At 44.0% G+C, this 21715-nt stretch overlaps 1 protein-coding gene across 2 annotated transcripts in view; it reads right to left on the minus strand.

Moving 5' to 3' along the window:
- Positions 1-21715, minus strand: part of tmem104 (transmembrane protein 104) — a 123465-nt gene that overhangs the window by 54845 nt on the left and 46905 nt on the right. For both annotated transcript variants that reach the window (XM_034711811.1, XM_034711810.1), the window contains exon 8: positions 18905-19001. In XM_034711811.1, coding sequence (XP_034567702.1) covers positions 18905-19001 — 97 coding nt within the window. The remainder of the gene's footprint in view (positions 1-18904; positions 19002-21715) is intronic.

Genomic DNA, 21715 nt, shown 5'->3' on the forward strand with positions numbered 1-21715 from the left:
TCAACATCAACATTTCACATCAACTTCTGCAGCTGTCGGGATGGTTTTGGCAACTATAAAACCATCCACCAGAGAGATGGATAACAGTTCCACTTTTGGTTGTAGACGTAACATGAGAATAAACTCAGAGCACACCATTACGGACGTGATCGGGTTTTTAAGAATCACATAAATCAAATCTAGACAAACTCTCAAAGCAGCTTTCACCTCATTTGCAGTTGGAGAAAGTGAAACACATCCAACACAGTAGCCCGTACTGTTAATTAGGTATTTGGCCCCAGGGACCACCGTGTCTCCACACGATTAAAGATAGGACTCTAATGAGGGGAAGGAAGAGAGTGCAGACAAAAGGAGAGGTGGAGGAAGGATTAACTGAGGGCAGAGATGCAAGGAGAATGCATCATTGTGTTTCCAGAGACAGAGTGCAGGATGGGTCAGTATATTTTAAACTGTGAATAAAGAAGCAACACTAAAGGAAACTGAGAATTTAACTAAAGCTGACTTTGATCAAATATACGCAGCACTTAGGATTTCATTCTTCAACAGTTTGGGCACAAAAACCTGTGTGACATTCACCTTCGGACCAGATCCACATCCTGAGGGGGAAATAAAGAGCTGGGACGCCTCAACTTTACCGCAGTGTTACTAAATCATACCAACACATTATTGTCAGCCGGAGACTTTATATGAAAACAGAATGAATGTGTTGGCTCGACTGTTTGTGGCAGAGCTCATCTGTAAAACTTAATCACACATTGGTCATCTGCAGGGTGATAATGTGGGTGATTTTTCCATTTCCATGATTTAATTAACGACTCAAGGTCTTATCTGCAAGGTCACTTTCAGCTAGAATCTGGTTTCAAAACTCTGGATGAAAAACAAGCAGAGAAAATTGGAACGGCGTGAAGATAAATAAAAATGGAGCAGTGTTGTAGTATATTACAGTGGGGCAAAAAAGTATTTAGTCAGCCACTGATTTTGCAAGTTTTCCCACTTAGAAAGATGAGAGAGGTCTGTAATTTTCATCAGAGGTACACTTCAACTATAAGAGACAAAATGAGAAGCAAGAAAGAAAATGGAGGCGGTGCGTGTGATGATACGGGCGGCTGAATTTTGAACCAGTTGAAGTTTATGGAGGGTTTTGTGGGGTAGGCCAAGCAGAAGGGAGTTGCAATAGTCCAAACGGGAGGTGACGAGGCTGTGAACAAGAATGGCAGTGGAGTGGGGAGTGAGTGAAGGACGGAGACGGTTAATATTGCGGAGGTGAAAGTAGGCAGACCGGGTGACGTGGTTAACATGGGAGGTGAAGGAGAGGGTGCTGTCAAGGATGACACCCAGACTCTTAACCTGAGGGGAGGGGAAGAGGGGCGAGTTGTCGATGGCAATAGAGAAGTTATGGAGTTTGTTTAATGTAGATTTTGTGCCAATTAAAAGAAGTTCAGTTTTATTGCTGTTTAATTTGAGGATGTTTAAGGTGAACCAAGATTTGCGACCACATGTGCGTCAAGGACAGAAAGACAGACAAGACAGCGGGAGGTACAGCGGCAGTTTCGAGAGAAAAACAAAGCTTCAAAAATAAACGATGACGTCGATTATTAAATAGGTCGCCGACGATTTTGATCGTCTTAAACTAGTCGACGAGTTGACTAATCATGGCAGCCCTACATCGTAGCACCAGGAATTTAATGTACAACTGCCGTAAAGCTGCATACTTTTTTATCTCCACCAGGGGGAGAGTCGACTGGTTATAAGCACTGTCTAAAACATGAATATAGCTTTGGTGGTGTCGTTAAGAAGCCACAGATGGCGGTCTCCGTGTTGGAAATGGTAACTTCTGGATAGAAAACTAGAAAACTTGGATTTGAGTCCATGGCTTTGGTGACAGGAAAACAGCCGCAATAACGTCTTTTTGACCAACGCGAACCGGGTTGTATTTCCAGGCTGGTGCCCCCGCTGGTTTGGAGCTGAGTGAACTCCCAAACCAACACAGCACCAGTTTGTTTTTCCGCCCTCTCGAGACCGTGGAAGAGGCACGTCATGACATCAGATTTACGTGACCACTTTTCCCTGCAGCGCTAGTGCCAATTTTCCCTCACAACAACAACGATGGCGGACAACGGCAGACTCTAAGGAGGTATAAGTTTAGAGAGTGGATTTTTGAAAACTTGCAACCATGTACCTCAGATTAAAGGCGCAGCAATTTGCATCAACTGTCTTGTCCAAATATGGTTACTTCTGCCTTAAAAAGACAAGACAAAGACTACAAACATGTTAACACACTAGGGGTGCAACGGATCAAAAAACTCACGGTTCGGATCAGATCACGGTTTTGAGTCATGGATCGGATAATTTTTCGGATCAGCAAAAAAAAAAAAAAAAAAAAAAAGAAGACAAGACATATATAACTTTGTCCTCCATTTATTTTGTAAAACCCTTGTAAACTTTTGCCCATTAAATAAAAACAAGATTCAACTCAAAATGTACAGCTTGTGCAAAGCACCCTATCTGTGGGCCCAGTCCTGCCTCATTCACTGCATTTCATGGCATGGCAAGTGAAGGGGCAGAGGAACTTCAAAAGTTTCACTTCATTCTTCTTTCATTTGCTGATTTTCACCGTCCACTTTTCTTTGAGCTGCAAACTGTGAACACACCGTTTTCGTGCATTCTAGGGTCCTACAGCTGGCAAAGTGCCAATATGCGAACCGCTCCAGAAACGAAAGTGAAAGTAAAAAATTTCACTCGCAGCAGTGGACTCTAAGTGACCCAGTAACAGCCTGTCTGCGTATGGTTGACATGGAGACAAGTCCCGGTAAACACACGGTGACCCGACCAAAACACAGAGTGAAGGAATAACAGTTCGGGGACCATAAATAGGCGGCCGGATGCGGCCCGCGTATTGACGGCCTCTGGTCTAGTGGGTGCGCGACGGAGTTTCATCATACATGTGACTTACAAGATGCAGGAGGTTTTTCAAGTCCCTCTGCTCTTTCACTTGCCATGACAACAGCTGCGCTTGACGAGTGAGTGTGGATTGAACATGCGGTCATCACGAGAACACGCGCAACTTTTTTCATCAACCGATCCGCGGACCACGTCCGTGCCGAACCGCGGAGAGGCATCCGTACGGATCAACGATGATCCATTGCACCACTACAACACACAAAATCCTTTGGTCCTACACATTTTTATTGATCATCCAATAAGTTGATGTCATGTTGTTGTAATTACACATACATTAACTATTCACAAAGCATAGTGTCATTAAAATAATAACGCGAAACAGTTCTTTCAAACCCTAGCCTGAGAAAACGCTGCTACTGCTGTATGTAACCACATGTATTCAGATTCCTCTTGGAAGGAAACAGTCGCTTTTCAAAGTAAACACTCATGAGCATCCATTCCCTTGAGGTCTTTATGACTCTGAACAAGCTGCTGTGTCACCTAATTAAAGACCATAATGCACAACTCCTTCTCAAAAAAGAAACCATTTTACATCTACACCGGTAAAAATAACGAGCAACAGCACGGGGCGAAGATTTATGGCTTTACAGCTCGGGACGTATCAGGGGGAGGAAATGAGAAACGATAATTTGCTTGAGGTCTAATACGACGGAGGCTATTTCACTCCGCCCATCATCATCTCAGGTGTTGTAAAAAAAAGGGAGACAGCGAAGAGGGAGGAGGAGGAAGCTGCATTATAGTACATGACTTTCCAAATTACATTGATGAGAGACCTGAGGAGAAAATAAAAGATACATTGGCAAAGTGGACGTGTCGTGAACGTGCGATACATCAAGGTGTAATTGAAAAACGGGAATGATTGGATAGTTTATTTTTCCCTTTGGGGGAGGGCACCACAGGTCAGCGGACGTCACTTAAACTGCTGCAACTACAGAGCGCCATGAGTTAACTAACCAATCAATTCAGAAACACTCTTAAGTTAGAAACCTAACGCATAGAAATCCACACACACATTTTCATACAGGTAATGAGTAAAAGGTAACACTGGGTCTCCATAGGTGCATTTCGACCAAAAGTTCCAGGGTCTTTTCGTCCCCAGAACTACTTTACCCGGAACTAAAAGGTTCCTGTGCCCCTATTGTTGTCTGCGTTTCGACCGCGGGCTGAAGTCCCGGTAGATTTTGTAAACCAGGCCAGACATATGGAGAAAAAAAAAGTAAATGCACTACACCACCAGACCAGTAGAGGGCAGTAAAACAAAGATGAATGCCATTCATCACAGATGACACCATAGAAGCAGACGGACAGGCAGGTATCATTATGAGCAACACAACAGTTAGCCTGTTAGCATGAAGAGACTCAGCTGGCGCTGTTTTAGATGGTCACAGATGGATTCACTGAATCAACACGTGAGAGGAGATAAGCGGGAGTAGCAAAGACGTTTCAACACGGCTTTAAAATCCTTTTGAACTCAAAAAGCCGTGGAAGAGATCGGCCGGTGTTTTGGTTTAAACTAGGGCTGAACGATTTTGGAAAATAATCTAATTGCGATTATTTTCCTTAATATTGCGATTGCGATTTAGTATACGATTATTTTTTCAAGGTCCTCTTCATGTATTTTTCAACAAACACAAGTAATAAATCAATCTGTATTATAATAAACAATATCAGATTTATTATACACAAACTGTTCTTTCTCATAGGCTAGACTTCTGTTAAGATAAAGGCAAATGAAGCATGAATTAATATGAAAGACGGTTTATTTATCTACTTCAATTACAGTTGTAAACTTACTGAATCCTTTGACTTGCAGTCTTGTAAGCGTTCACCACAACTAATTAACAAAATTCTGCCAAACAAGTGTTTTCAGTTTAAAGCATGTTTGGATGTGAACCAGCGGAGACGCTCAGCTGGGGGCTGCGGCTGAGTGACAGGTCTCTTTTTTTCTCCGCTGCCGGACTGATTCTGACCCGGTTGCGCTCCTGACTGACACCTGACCACGTAAACATGCTTATTTTTCTCAATAAGAACCAGTAGACAGAAAACTGGACACTGTGAGTCTTAAATATGATTCTGTTCAGTTGTCCTGTTGCAGTAAATCCACATGTTGTCTGGGTCTTCACTGATTCTGCGTCTGCGGAGATTATTTATAAGCCTGCTCCACATGTTGATATTCAGTGTGTTGATTACTTTGTACGTCCCAATATGATCGGTTCTTCTGCTGAGGCCATTTTTAACAAAACAACAAATCAAAACTTAGCGTGGCTTAAGTTGTTTTCTTCATCCCCCGCTCACACGTGTCTCGTTCTTCTGAGTTTTTTTGCAGTCGGCAAATCAGCTGAAAGGCGCATTACGGCCACCTACTGCATGCATGTCACGTTAGGCTACGTCTGTGTACATGAAACTTTTTTTTTTTTTTTTTTTTTTAATCGCAGCCTTTGCAATTTGATAATTGCATTCTATTACATCGCGATGTCGGTTTGAATTCGATTAATCGTTCAGCCCTAGTTTAAACAGTGACCCTGTTGACTGGAGACTCTCAGCCGGATGCAATGCATCCCTCATAAACGTCTTTAGACGATCATTGAATATCTGATGAGGATATTTTGAAATCTTAATAAACTAGTTTGCATTCCCAGGAACTCCCTCTGTGTTTCAACAGCTGTGTAAACTCCACAAACACTGACACGTTCAGCTGAAGGTCTCCAGTTTACAGGGTCACTTTTAAAACTGTAACACCGGGAGAGACTCACTAGCAGTGGGCTGAGAGAAGACTACTGTTACAAGCTGCTAAATCAAGAGAATCACAGCTTCTTCTTTTGAAAAGTACACACACATACAAAAAAGACAGAACAAATAAAAACTAATGAAAGAAAGAGAAATCAAGTGAATCACAGATGTGTGTGATGTTATTGTGGACGACAGGCAGATTAAAAACACTGCGGTTAATCTACTAATCAGACACGTTCCGCATTGCAGGCCCTGCCCCCCAAAAGTCCTGGGACCTTTGAAAGGTACTACCCCCTAGCAGGGGCTTTTTAGGGGTGAGATTATCTACCCCTGAACTAAATTTAGACCCTGTGTCCACCGGTGGAAACGCAGGTTAAAGTTCCTCCGGTCGAAAAACGCCTCATGTGGACCTGTCCACATTGTAAACAGAATATCAGAGAAATGTAATGTGAGCATGACATCGCTCTGAAACGTCCTTGTACAAGACAACAGATTTACACCTCCCTGCGTTGGGGGATGGATTTGTCTCCCTTGTCCCAAAATTGAAAGAAAAAAGAAATCAGGATGGAAGGACCTTGTTGACGGCACTAAAAGGAACAAATGAAGCACATTATCTTTAGAATGCCCTCCAAGGGGAAATGCTCACAAACAACTGTCACATGGAAAACAGTCACTGAATTTATGAACCTGAACCATTTCTTATTTTTCTTCTCTGTAGCGTCACACAGGGAGGAAGTAAGTTCTAATTCAAAGTCGGTCATCACTAACCCCCTCAGATCCCTTCTTTTTGGGGCTTCAGGGCTCTACAACCACGCAGACTGCTCCCCTGTTGCTCCTGAAGAACAAGAAATGAATCATAAAGTGGTTTATCATTTGAAAGTAAACATTTGTCAGTTTAGGGGCGTTTGCTGAGATAACAGATGTTTTACTCAGCAGCACAGTGAGGGGGGGGGGGCGGCGGGTTTGAACCTGCCTCGAGCTTAAAGCTGGTCAAAAAAGTGAAAGTGAGTGGTCGATTTCAGACAAAATATAATGATTTATCACAAAGTGGCAGCTGAGTTTGAACATTTCTCTGTCAGTAGATGTTCATATTTGACAAGTCAATTTCCCATCCTCGAGGATTGTCTCGTCAGAGCCAAACACACACACACACACTCACACACACACACACAACCCTCATGTCCTTGAGCACGCCATGCACAAGAGACATCTGATAAGACTGAGCTTTATGCACAAGCACATATGTTATCTAGTGCTAACAAGTCTGCAGAAAACACACTAGAGCTGCAACAAAAAGGACTACAAATTATCTTATTGTTTAAATCTATAAATAAATCTCCACGTCTAGTTAATTACGTCTCTGTCACCTCTGCGTCTCCTTTACAAACAGTCATCAACAGTCATTCAAGTGACACACGTCTCCTCCCGTCCTGATCCACGGCTTCCTGCTGATGTGTGGAGTGGACTCCCCCCCGTGTGGATTGCAGCTCTAACACTTCTCCCTGCTGCGGTAATCTTCATTAAACCATCTGCACTGCCGTCTCTCCCCACAGCAACATCCTCCACTGGAGAAGCTGCCGTTCTACTGTAAATACTGTGAGACTCTGAGGCATGGGATGCACATCTGTGGGACGGCAACTGAGGCTGATCACGCTCCAAAAGATCTGTACCCTGATCAGAAAAGTTAAGGAGCATGTAGGCCTTCAGACTGGACAGCTTTTCTCTCTCCATCTTGATATTTGTAATAACTATTCTATAGATCATGGACTGTATAAAAAGATGGAGGACATGACAGCTTCCCTAAAAAGAAGCGAGAACATTTGAAGCCCCCGCTATTGATTGTCTGGCTGCTCAGGTCTTAAACCCTGCCTCCTCCATGTTAACAGATGGGACATGGGTCAAACTCTAAATTCAGAATACACACTAAAAACAACTTTCTCATGCATGGATTTTGACATTAAAGTTAGTACTTTTAACGCTAATCTCAGTCCAAATGTTAATTTTGTGTGGGAAGTTTTGCTTCAATTAGTTATTTGGAGAAGGAAATTAGGAGGAGGGGGTTTCACGGCATGGCTGAAAGCTCTGTTGACAACTGAAGACTGGTTTATACTTCTGTGTTGAATCAACAATGTAGCCGACGTGCACCTCCTCCAAAATGTAACACCGCGTCAAATCAAGGCGGACCACAAAGCCTTCTGATTGGTCCGCTCGTCAGCATTGTATTTCCGGCATTTACAGCACTTCCCGAATCGCAGTAAATTGGTCATAAATTGAATCTCCTCCTTCATTGGAGTTGGACATTAACACATCGACACACATGTAATGCTCACGCCCACGTCCGCCACTACTGAGTAGGGTCAATGCAGAGGTATAAATCAGGCTTGAGGCTTCTGAAGCTGTGTGTGCACCAGATTAGCCGAGTGGAGGAGTAACCAACCCTCACAACAACAATGGTGGACAACGGCAGCTTGTCTCATCGGCTGATCACTGCTTTGCCTTGGAATCCATCAGTCTTTTTCATTTTTTGCTGCAGGACAACGGCAGAAGCACGTTTGTGCTGCAGATTGAACAAGCTCAATCTCTAGAAAAGGTCCTTCCCAACATTTCACAACAACTGAAGCTACAGGTGCACACTGACTTTAAATGGCAGAACAAAGGCCGGGTGTGACAGGACCTTTGGGTGCATGTCATATCTGAGCAATTAACTCCAACAAAGACAACAGGAGGCCTCAATGGAGAACAGGCATCAAGGGTATTGAAAGTTCTCACAGAATGAATCTTTATTAGACGGTTAATTGATCAATCACTTCTATATTGAGGGAAATGTCAAAGCAGGCCGTTCCTGAACTTTAAAACTTTGCCCACACTTTAAATTAACTTTATCTGATACATGAGGCAGTGTGTGGCTTAATAGAAACATACTATAATTGAAACATCTGCATGAAGATAAGCAATGAACAGTGCAGCGTAAGCATAAAGTGTCTCTGAGCTCATATACCCCATTGATTTTCCATCACTTCCCACATACTGGGAGAACAATAAATCAGCCATTTAAATTGTAGCAGCCATCCAGCTGGGTGGTGTACACCAACCGCTGCTTGGCCAGCCACTGTGACAAAGCCCCTGCAGGGAGATTCAAAGAGAAAACTAAGCAGGGGACAATCAAGGACAGACAAGTTTAATTGAGGTCTCTGGAATCTCTGCTGGAGCTGAAAACAAACCCGAGAGGACCCTGATGCTTTACGGTCACTTAATCTTTTCAATCACAGCTGTGTAAGAGCGCCAGGATCAACAGGGAGGGCTCTGTTATGCAATGGCCTCCTTCATTTTCCTTTCACACCCTCAAAGCCGACAAATATTGAAGATATGGGAGGAAAAGCCTGGAGTTGTCCACTCCAGCCGCGTACGCAGGAATCAATCAGCAGCAGAGCAAATCAAGTTCAATTGATCTTCTTAAGAGCTTTCAGAAGCCGTGGTGACAAGTCGACAGCTGATAGTGTTGATGTGTGGAGTCAATACTGATTAAGTCAAAGATGTGACCTGATGAAATATCAACCGAGCAGCTCCAGGCCGTCTTATTGTGCAGTAATTAGTCTGTCTCTTTGTGAACTCAGCACTCCTGTCTCTATGAATAATATCGATGTACAGTACGCCGTCTTTCAGAGCTCGTAGAAAGCCGAGTGAAAACGACGCCGCTGCAGAGTTCACTGTGAAGATCACGCAGAACTTCACTCTCTTGAACCCTCACACACACACACACCCTCACAGTTTCCCCGCAGGGCCGAGTGTCAACGTCAAGACGATGTGACTGACACCCGATGAAGGAAGGAGCCGGAGGTGTGAAGCTGGAAAGGAAAATTTGCCGCCTGAAGACACACCGAAATTCAAACATGCCCTCCGAGTGTGAAAGTGAGAAACGAGGGTCAGGCAATCTGCAGAAAACAACACACAGTTCAGGAACCCGGCAGCAAGATGTTAAATAAAAACACCTGCCTGTTGGAAGCCTTTTGGAAGAAACAAGAGAGGGTTTCAAACAAGAGCAACACCAGAGACTGTTAATAAGAATTAAATCTATCCACAGTAACATCACCTGTTGGTTAGGCAACAGTTTATCTCTGTTCATCAGCTCTACATGGTTATGTAGAGTCAGTGGTCTGGCATGGGAAGTGTTCTGGGAACCAAGTCTGAGTAGGCGTTGGTGTTTTCAGGAAAAACAGTCAGTATGGAGAGCAAAAGCAGGATGAAAAGCTGCCCTCTGTGGTCATCTGACACTGATTTACCTCTGTGAATATATGTAAGAGCAGCTTAGAGTCCGCTCTATATCAAAATTTAAAAACCTGCTTGACGCTGTCCTGCAAAAGCCCATCACTGTTAAGATTTCCAGAAAATAAAGAGTAATAAACGGCAAGTAATCACCACTTTGGCTTCTATAAATCACTATTTTTGCCGTAAGTAAGGTCGGCCATTGTTACATTGGACTTCCACCAGATACGTATCCGGTCTGTCTCCAATCCGCTGCGGTCCGGCTCCGTGCTCTCTCGTCTTTCAACACCCACAGGTTGCGTTTTCAGAACGCAGCACAGAGCAGGACCACAGGACAGCTGGAGTCATGTGACCGAGGTTCTCCTGCAGTAATCACTGAATCAAGGATTCTCCTCCTCCTCTCCCCGTCCATGTTGTCTTTCTGGTCCTCTGAAATCCACTGACCTGTTGAATCCAGGCCTGGCCCCGCTCATCATGACGGTTTGTTGTTGTAGTTAAGTGAAATACGATCTGGTGATAACACAGTGTTTTATTCTGAAAATTAATTTAATTTTGTCATGGTGCCTGGCTTCCTGTTCCGCTCCATCTGCTCTGTTGAGATTGATGCGTCGTGCTCCGGCATCTGGCAAAAGTAGAAGTCTTGCATATCTGGTCCGGAGGGCTCCGACCTGCCGAATCAGAGACGCAGCCGGAATACAACTGAGTGGATCCAGTGGAAGTTAACACATTGACTAGAATAGAAACCTATCAGATCCAGTGCCGTGACGGATCGGAGACGGGCCGGATACGGATCTGATGGAATTTGGCCCTTAACCTTGATATCATCATAACATTATGAGCTATGGGAAAGTTCAGCCCTAACCCCAGGCAACTATTTATAATTCTGGCTCTGAAGACCAGCCTGAGATAGACACTAGCATTGTTGCCACAGTGTCAACAGGCAGAGGTGAAATGAGCATGATCCCTTTCTGCAGTTTAATATGACAAGACATGTGATCAGGTTGTCCCTTCTGTGGCTTTTGTCATATTGTGCGGAGAGGATCCAGTGGAAGTTAAGACATTGACTAGAATAGAAACCTATCAGATCCGGTGCCGTGACGGATCGGAAACGGACGGACACAGACGGTCTACAATCAAAAATAATGACAACCAGATTCCAGGCTTGCCTCTGTGACTCCCTCCTCACTCCCTCCGTCTCTACCAGGACTGCTGTTGGTAAAGGTCTACTCATCTGTACAGGGACAGCTGTTCTCAAACCTAAAAATAACCCACAATCTGTTGTCCACTGCGAACAAAGCAGCCCAATTGCAGCAGAGCAGCCATCTGGGGAAAACCTGACAAAACTGTTGAAGAGGTTCACGTACAAAATTCAAAAGCACCTCGAGTAAAGACAGAAGGTACACCGACTGAACAAGGTCAATGATAAGAAACTGTTAAAAACCCCAGCTGTTCCAGGATGATGAAACCGGCTGGTGCTGCAACAGAAGACTACTACTACCGATGAAGCAACAACAATGTGTCATTAGAGAGGTTTAGAGAAGATGTGAGAGAATTAGGGGAGAATATCAAACAAAAAAGACTTTTATTGAGTTGTTCTTCATTATAAAATGTGAGGACTTGCTCATTACTGAGTTTTATATTATGGTAAACTAATTATGTGCAGGTTTTGAAGTGTTGGTTGCACCAAAAACAGACATTGTACATGCAATTTTCACTCTTTTCTTTTACTTAGCAGGCAAAACATTGGAAATAATGAATATATTGAACACTGAAATGTGACAACTGGAACTTATTTGTTGTGATTCTCAAACTTTGGATAATGAGGTCGACATACGCTAAGATCGTTGGGTCAAACTGGGTTCAGTTGTCACAGAGGACTCAAACTCATGCAGACAAGACAACACCTCTCCCTTTCTTTCCAAACCCTTTAACACCAACCTCCCTCTGTGTCCCTTTAGCCTCTCTGTCCCTCTCTTAACACCAATCACCCACACAGGGATTAGAGCTCTTTGGTGCAACCCCATAATCAGGCTGCTCTTTAATCTCTCCTCATTTTCTAAACTCTCAAAAATGTTATGGCGGCAATGTCTCAGCGCTGTGATTCCTCAGGACACGACCAGGGCGGCGAAAAGACAACACTGCTGCGGGTCGCTGATGGTGTCCGCTAATCCACAATGAATTTATGCAGGAGCAAATGTATGGTGCAAACTGAGTGCATGGAGCTGACACAAGATGTAAATAATTCAATGGGAAGAATTAGGGATCAGCGAAAGTATCTTCTAATCCCAAACTGTGTTTTTATGTCAGGTGGTCCTGCACTTCTTTCCTTACTTTTTACCTACTTTCTTTCCTTAGAGCTGGGGTTAGTAATCAGATTTAGATACACTTTTTGTCATACTGGTTAAAATGATCTTTATGTCCTGATGGCAATCAATACATGATGTGTTCTTAAAAAAGAGTGAAGAAAAGCTGCTATCTACAGCCGGAGTAAACCTGGGAAAACACCAACCAATCACCGTTTTTTGGCTGCCCAAATTTTAAACCAATCAAATCCCGCCCAGCCGTTCTGCCCTCCTCCTGTGCGTACATTTCCCAGGCGTGCACTCCTCCGAGTCCCCGTCTCCTGCCTCTGCTTCCCCTGACTCTATTTACTGCCCCTCTCTGCCCCTCTCGCTCGTCCTCGGGCCTGTCCCCTCTGACCTGATGAGGTGCTTTGCTCAGGACTGTAGTCCGGATCAGAGTCTAAAAAGCTCTCACCAACAAGCAGAATAATTAATGACGTTCAGTAAGTCCTACAGAACATGTAGATGTACTGTAGCGTCCGTCCGGACGCTGTAGTGATGACGAGCCGATTCGTGAACACGTTGAGTTTTAATAACCGGTCACTGTCGACCGTGATCACGCCAACCAACAAAACAACAATCAATGTTTGAATGAATGAAAAACTTCTCCTCTTGTCTCTCCTCTCTCCCACTCACACACTCTACACCTCTCCTGATGCCTTCACTGACCGTCAACACTGTAGGAATTAAGAACATCTACACTGAACACGTTTAACAAACAGTAGAGCTGTTACAGTATTACATGTGTTATAACTTTTCTCCTGATATCGTGTCACCGCTACAACTGGATAATGTTAGCATGATAGCTGTGAGTACTAACAGCAGCCATGTTTGTTTGTGTTTTTAACTTTCACTATGATAATGTTTTGGTGAGGACCGGTTTTGAATCAGTCACCATCATATGGTCGAGAATCAGCGGCGCTCGTGCATGTGAGCGGGGGGGCGTCGTTTTGGAGGAGCTCCGAGGAGAGGGGGGGAGGGGTTAGACGGAGTCATGAGGAAAAGCTACATTCAAATTCATGCTGGTTTTCCGAGACTACCAACCCTAGCTTTAAGTGTCTTTCTGGTTAAATATAGGTTCAAAAAAAAATAATTGCGGACATGTGGAAAGAGCCGGAAAGGCACTTCAACGAGGAAACGTCTGGAGGTAAGTCCAACAGGGTTTGAACCATACTGTATAAATAATGGACGTAGTATCCGTGGTGTCACCCATCTGTTCCTGAAACGTTGTTTTGAAGCCAATCGGAGGCGGCAGCCATATTGGAAATGACAAACTCAACCTAACTGCTGTTGAGCGAGTGTGAGGTAAAGACACACGAGTTCAACTAACTTTAAAACACCTTGATGCTTGTAAACCTTTGAACCATCAATGCAAGAGCGTTTGATGGAGGATATTTGAGTATCTGACCCTTTTTTCTCTGACTTCTGGTGTCTTATTATGCATCATATTTGTCATGAAGTTGCCTCTTTATTTGGAGAGAAAACAACACAACCAGTTTAATTTATTTGAATAATAGGTGTGGGAACTAGCAGTCTAAGCCATAGACTGTATAAATAATGGACGTAGTATCCGTGACGTCACCCATCTGTTTCTGAAGCGCTGTTTTGAAGTGAATTGGCGGCGGCAGCCATATTGGAAATGTTGAACTCAACATCACAGCTGTTGTGCAATTGTGACGTGAAGAGGCGGGCTTTGAGCCTCCTCGCCAACAGCTACACTGTTCCCACCGAGTCAGCTGTGCCTCTCATTGGAAGACTTGTAATCTCAATATCTTTGAAATTGCAGCATCATGAAAAAATTCACCCCCTGTACACTGTGTGCCGATTGAGAAATGAGCTATCCAGACTACACTTGTTTTTTGTACCAGGCTGTAAACATGTTTATTTTTGCTGTAAAGATCAGCTTCTTTGAATTTGTGTGTATGTGGTTTCCAGTACTTCCGGGGCTAGCCTCTAGTGGACACTTGATGAACTGCAGTATTTAACACTTCAGCATTGGCTTCAATTCTCACGGCTGGAGGTTGCCACTTGGTTTGAACATATGCGAACATGCTCTGCAGCTTTGCACATTATTAACTGTCTGTACAGTACTGCAATGCCTTAAATTAAAGAGGATCTATATCCTATCTGGCTCAACTTTTCATTCTTTAAAAAAATAAATCACAACATTTTGCCATGAAAATCTTCCTGTACTGAATGCTGGATGAATTTGAGTCTCAAAAATGCAGTCTGGGGCCTCCAATGATCATGAAGTCCTGCACTTTCACTGAGTTACGGATGGTTTGGTGCCCTTTGAAGACCTGAAGTCTATACTTTAAAGTCTAGTTTTCAGGTAGCAATTTTGGGCATGGCTTCACAGACTGACCCCTCTGAAAGTTCTGACGACCTGAATGAAAATAGTCCAGAAACTTGGTTGAGTGCTATGAAAAGAAGTCGAGAGAAGGGCACTTTGTCCTTGCAGCCCAGCTCACAACACTGGGAGTACAAAGGAGCACAGGTGGGTCCTGGGCGGCGCAGGTTTTGGATCGCTCTTTCCACAGGGAAGAGCATATCTGATGAGGAACGGTCAATTATTTAGAGTCATCATTCAGAGTCAGGGCGGCATCTTTAGGCCAGAGCCCCCCGGACCCCGAAGAGACGCAGAGGAGTGAAGAGGCTGATAGGTAGGACGCTGAATGTTTCATGTTTCATCATCTATACATCGGTTAAAAGAGGAGTGGCAGTTCTTATCCAAAAGAATATCATGTTTAAAAAAGAAAAATGTATTAGAGATAAGGAAGGGAGGTATGTCTTTATTATTTGGGAAGTAAATTAACAATACATAACCCTCATTAATGTATATAACCCTCCGGGAAAAGAAACAGAACTCCTAGAAAAAATCTTGTCCTTAATAATGACAGAGGCAAAGGGGATAATAATAATGATGGGTGGTGACTTAAACATAGTTATGAATCAGAAAGTAGACACTCAAAGTACCAGAGCAAGCAGCTAAGTTGTTGAGGAAAGCCCAAATAGAGCTGGGGTTAATGGCTGTATGGCGAAATTTGCACCTCCAAGAGAAAGCCTACACTTTTTACTCTGAAGCACATACACTATATTACCAAAAGTATTCGCTCACCCATCCAAATGATCAAAATCAGGTGTCCTAATCACTTGGCCTGGCCACAGGTGTATAAAATCAAGCACCTAGGCATGCAGACTGTTTTTACAAACATTTGTGAAAGAATGGGCCGCTCTCAGGAGCTCAGTGAATTCCAGCGTGGAGCTGTCATAGGATGCCACCTGTGCAACAAATCCAGTCGTGAAATTTCCTCGCTCCTAAATATGCCACAGTCAACTGTCAGCTTTATTATAAGAAAATGGAAGAGTTTGGGAACAACAGCAACTCAGCCACGAAGTGGTAGGCCATGTAAACTGACGGAGAGGGGTCAGCGGATGCTGAGGCGCATAGTGCAAAGAGGTCGCCGACTTTCTGCACAGTCAATTGCTACAGAGCTCCAAACTTCATGTGGCCTTCAGATTAGCCCAAGTACAGTACGCAGAGAGCTTCATGGAATGGGTTTCCATGGCCGAGCAGCTGCATCCAAGCCATACATCACCAAGTGCAATGCAAAGCATCGGATGCAGTGGTGTAAAGCACGCCGCCACTGGACCATAGAGCAGTGGAGACACGTTCTCTGGAGTGATGAATCACGCTTTTCCATCTGGCAATCTGATGGACGAGTCTGCGTTTGGAGGTTTCCAGGAGAACGGTACATTTCGGACTGCATTGTGCCAAGTGTGAAATTTGGTGGAGGAGGAATTATGGTGTGGGGTTGTTTTTCAGGAGCTGGGCTTGGCCCCTTAGTTCCAGTGAAAGGAACTTTGAATGCCTCAGGGTACCAAACCATTTTGGACAATTCCATTCTCCCAACCTTGTGGGAACAGTTTGGAGCGGGCCCCTTCCTCTTCCAACATGACTGTGCACCAGTGCACACAGCAAGGTCCATAAAGACATGGATGACAGAGTCTGGTGTGGATGAACTTGACTGGCCTGCACAGAGTCCTGACCTGAACCCGATAGAACACCTTTGGGATGAATTAGAGCGGAGACTGAGAGCCGGGCCTTCTCGACCAACATCAGTGTGTGACCTCACCAATGCGCTTTTGGAAGAATGGTCAAAAATTCCTATAAACACACTCCTCAACCTTGTGGACAGCCTTCCCAGAAGAGTTGAAGCTGTAATAGCTGCAAAAGGTGGACCGACATCATATTGAACCCTATGGGTTAGGAATGGGATGGCACTTAAGTTCATATGTGAGTCAAGGCAGGTGAGCGAATACTTTTTTTTTTTTTATGTTTAAAAATGACATTACAATAAAGTGTGTTTACTTCTTTCTCTTTAACTTTTTATCTCAACTGTGTGAAGACAAATAAACAGCCACAGAAAACCAGAAACCAGGTCTAATTCCCTTCATCTGAATGCAAACTCTCGCTCTATAAAACTGATGTGTTTCACTAAGCTTAATGAAAAAGAAACAGCTTAGACAAATACCATCCTGTCTGGCATTAAACATGCAGAGTTATGTAGAGATATCTATAAATGCAAACTTCACCAGTTAGAGGAAGAGTGTGTTACACGAACAAACGTCACACTTTCATAAACCTTTTAAAGCATGCAGAGTGAATTTCACAGGTCTCAGACGGCTTTTGTGTGTTAATGTCTCTGTTTGCAGTAAAGCTTTATTGTGTGCGCGGCCTCTTGTGACCTCACTCATTGAGATGATGCAGGTTTGGTTCTAGAGACTCTGTCCTTTCATGATGCATGGAAATCAGCTGCAAAACTGCAAGTGTAAACAAACTGACCAGAGAGGCTCGTCCCAGAGGAGATAAAAAGGGGAAAAAGTTCATTTCTGGGGAAATTATTTCCTCATTCTGTTACAATAAAAGCAAAGACAAAGAGCAGAGCGCGGGCCGGGAGCATGGAGGCTGCGAGATTGCATGGGAGGAGATCAGCACATCTATCACTGTCGCCGCTCAGAGTTAAAAGCTCGAGTCGAAATCACAGAGTTTGGCTCGCTTAAGACTTCAAGGACACTCGCACACTTCCTGTAGACTGCAGAGGCTGCGTTGTCCGGGGAAGTTTAAGTAACAGAGGAACTCAGAGGACACAGGAAAGTTGTCAGAGCTGCGTCCAAGAGAAAGGTAGGTTTGGCAGATGACACCTCTGAGAGGACGGTCGGGGACGAGCACAGAGAACACTACTTTCTCACAAACTATCAGGCAGGTTCTGACAATATTTCTCATAAAAATGAACCATAATTTACATTTTGTCCAGGTTCTCTGCCTTTATCTTTAAAAAAATATATACATAGATGGTGTAGATTTTGTCCTGCTGGTGGATGACTGTACTGTGTCTCCTAATCTCCTCTATCCCTCGTTCCAACCCCAAAGCGGTCTCAGCTGTCTAACATGAGTCTGGTCCTGCTGGAGGTTTCTGCCTGTTAAAGGAAGTTTGTCCTTGCTAAACTAACTTGCTAAATGCTGCAGAGTGCTCTGCACATGGTGGACAGTGAACGCTACTTTCTCACGAACTATCGGGCAGATTTGGATTATATTCCTCTTTAATTCTAACAGTTTGGTGTAAAAACAAACTATAATTTACATTTTGTCCAGGTTATCTGCCTTTATCTTTCAAAATGTACAAAGTTGGTGTAGTTTCTGTCCTGCTTGTGGATGACTGACGATTCTCCCTCTCTCTCTTGATCTCTTCTATCCCTCTCTCCAACAGTCTCAGCAGATGTGTGTCTAACATGAGTCTGGTCCTGCTGGAGGTTTCTGCCTGTTAAAGGAAGTTTGTCCTAGCAACTGCAAAGTGCTCTCCTCATGGTGGATTAAGATGAGATCAGACGGAGTCCTGTCTGTAAGATGGGACTGGATCTTATCCTGTCTTGATGTTGGGTCTTTGTTAATAATAGAACATAAGAGTCCAATCTAGACCTGCTCTGTTTGGAAAGCGTCTTCAGATAATGTTTGTTGTGATTTGGCGCTTTATAAATAAAGTTTGATCGATTGATTGACAAACCGATTCCTCTCTCACCTGTCAGGTTCTGATTTTGCCACCTTATGCAGACCACTGAAAATAGCACATGCCCTATCCTAACCCTTCCACCCATGACTCACCCTCCTCCCCTTTGTGTTTGTGCCCTCACCTACCACTCCTATAAATAGCATAGCCGGTCTATAATAGACTGTGATGCTGTTAGAGGTGGCAAAAGTTTATGACTGAAGTAGTTGGAAGATAAATTCAATCACGCAAAACAGCGACAGGGAAGTGATAGGTAAACAAAACGAAGCAAAACAGCAGCAGCATGTATGAAAAGTTGCACCGCTCTCATGTTGTTGCATCTATATCACTTTGTGCACCAGGATGCAGCTCAAAAAAATTTAACTTTTACTGTTCCCTCCACAGAGAACAACCAGTTAAGGATCTGAGTCTCTTGTTTTCAACCTTTGGAGTGATTGTGGTTCCCAGAGCTTGTAAGGAGGAAGCTGATATCTGGTGAGGTCTTTAACAAACAAACTGCAAAGACACAGTAAGTAAACAGGAGCCAGATTCAACACTTACCAGAAACACCCGATACGCGTCTTTCCTGGTGACTGAACCCCAGCACGGGTCTGTGTCGTTGTACTTCACACTTCCGGCGCTGCAGGAGTGGTTTCCACTGCACGGGGACAAAACACAAACACAAAGAGCTTCATGATTCTGCTAAAACCTTGTGACACAATGTTTACCAAACATGCACTGAACCTGAGTGAGCCACCCGGGTGAATTTACAGACACTCAGGGATATTTGAAAACCAATTACAGCACTTTACTTTTGTTTTCAGCAGAGGAGAGTCATCTGTGATCAATAAACTACCCAGTAGATCAATGAAAGTAGGGGTGGGAGACAGATGGCCAGATTCCACTAGACCTGGAAAATCGGAATCAGAAATCAGGGCTCTTTTGAGACGAAGAAAAAGGGTCTTTGGACACTGCGACCTCCAGGCCAGGACCAAAACCCTGGACTACAAAACAGTATTTCTGTCCACAGGTCTGTGTCTGGTCTGTCTCTGATCCATCCGGATATGATAGATTTATATTCTAGTCAATGTTTAAACTTCCACTGGATCCACTCCGTTGTGTTCCGGAGCCAGGCCTGGAGTCAACAAGTCAGAGGTTTTCAGAGGACCATGAAGACAATATGGATGAGGAGAGGAGGAGGAGGATAATCCTTGATTCAGTGATTACTGCTGGAAAACCTCGGTCATATTACTCCAACTGTTCGGCAGTCCTGCTCTGCGCTGCTTTCCGAAAACGCAACCTGTGGGTGTTGACGGACAAGAGAGCACGGAGCCAGACCGGATCGGAGAAGGACCGGACACCAATCTGGTGGAAGCCCCATGAGAAAGAGAGACGTCTGCTGATACGTCCCATGTTAATGTATAGATTCAGGTGCAACATCTAAAGTTTCAATCAGTAATCTGCTTATTCCACTGATTTATTAGTCCCTGTGCGGCTGATTGGAGCTTGTCTTATTCTGCACACACCTGTTGTGATAACAGAGTTACAGGTGAACTTTTTAAAACGTCCATTGTGTTGTTAGTGCAATTCTATAAAATGTAATGCTGCTGAAGAAGTCAAAAGTGCAGAAACATTCAGGTAAAGAAGCAGAGATGCAGGAGTTTAAAAATGCTCAACCCGATGAGTCAGAAGCTGAGCGTCAGCAGAGGTTCTTAAAACCTTCAGAGTAACTGGACGATGAATCACAGACCCCATCATTGTGGCGTGACAGATGGAGCTTCAGTGAAATCGTCCGGCTCTGTTCATGCTACTTAGAAGTCTTTGGCTGTGGGGCCTTCAGGCAAATCAGACTGCTTTTGAAGTCTCGGTTACATCTCACACTCCCTCTCGCTGGAAGGTTCGCAATGTCAGACCACAGTGGAGGAGAATTTAACAGGACAAGACAGCATCAGTGTGCCACGCCTCGGGACAGGATGAGGCCGGCCTGCTTTGTCACAACAACAATTAAAAGGAGAGGAGGGTAGACTTTACACTCTGACTCCTTTGGACTGGAGGACCAGATCTGAAATGGATTTGTTGTAAATTCATTCAGTGGAACAGGAAACGCAGGAACATTGGAGGAGAGTGGTTTCACAAACACTTATGGAGCATGAAATGGAAGTCGAGGGAGTCTTTTATTTTCTGAGTTTTCTATGTTTTAGTTTTAACCTGATACATCAAAAACTATTGAGGCTGTTTTGTTGGTTGTGTATTACCTTTGAAACTGTCTTGTGATGTGGTTTACTTAAAGGCCAGTTACTTGCTTCTACCACAAAAACATACTTTCTTTCTGGACAAGCTTTGTGTTTATGTATTTTTTTTTTAAGTGTTTTATTCTGAAAATTAACCGGATGTTTCATTTTGTTTTGGTGCCTGACTTCCTGTCACGCTCCATCTGCTCTGTTGAGATTGATGCATCGTGCTCTGGCATCCGGCAAAAATAGAAGTCTTGTGTATCTGATCCGGAGGGCTCCGACCTGCCGGATCAGAGACGCAGCCGGAACGCAACAAAGTGGATCCAGTGGAAGTTAAAGCTGGGGTTGGTAATCAGATTTAGATACACTTTTTGTCATACTGGTTAAAATGATCTTTATGTCCTGATGGCAATCATTACATGATGTGTTCCTAAAAAAGAGTGAAAAAAAACTGCTATCTACAGCCGGAGTAAACCTGGGAAAACACCAACCAATCACAGTTTTTTGGCTCCCCAAATTTTAAACCAATCAAATCCCGTCCAGCCGTTCTGCCCGCCTCCTGCGCGTACATTTCCCCGGCGTGCACTCCTCCGAGTCCCCGTCTCCTGCCTCTACTTCCCCTGACTCTATTTACTGCCCCTCTCGCTCGTCCTCGGGCCTGTCCCCTCTGACCTGATGAGGTGCTTTGCTCAGGACTGTAGTCCGGATCAGAGTCTAAAAAGCTCTCACCAACAAGCAGAATAATCAATGACATTCAGTAAGTCCTACAGAAAATATATATTTATTGTAGCGTCCGTCCGGACGCTGTAGTGATGACGAGCCGATTCGTGAACACGTTGAGTTTTAATAACCGGTCACTGTCGGCCGTGATCACGCCAACCAACAAAGCAACAATCAATGTTTGAATGAATGAAGAACTTCTCCTCTTGTCTCTCCTCTCTCCCGCTCACACACTCTACACCTCTCCTGATGCCTTCACTGACCGTCAACACTGTAGGAATTAAGAACATCTACACTGAACACGTTTAACAAACAGTAGAGCTGTTACAGTATTATATATGTGTTATAACTTTTCTCCTGATATCGTGTCACCAGTACAACTGGATAATGCTAGAATGACAGTTGTGAGTACTAACAG

The sequence above is a fragment of the Notolabrus celidotus genome, chromosome 20 (genome assembly GCF_009762535.1).
Source record: "Notolabrus celidotus isolate fNotCel1 chromosome 20, fNotCel1.pri, whole genome shotgun sequence".
NCBI classification, from domain to species: domain Eukaryota; kingdom Metazoa; phylum Chordata; class Actinopteri; order Labriformes; family Labridae; genus Notolabrus; species Notolabrus celidotus.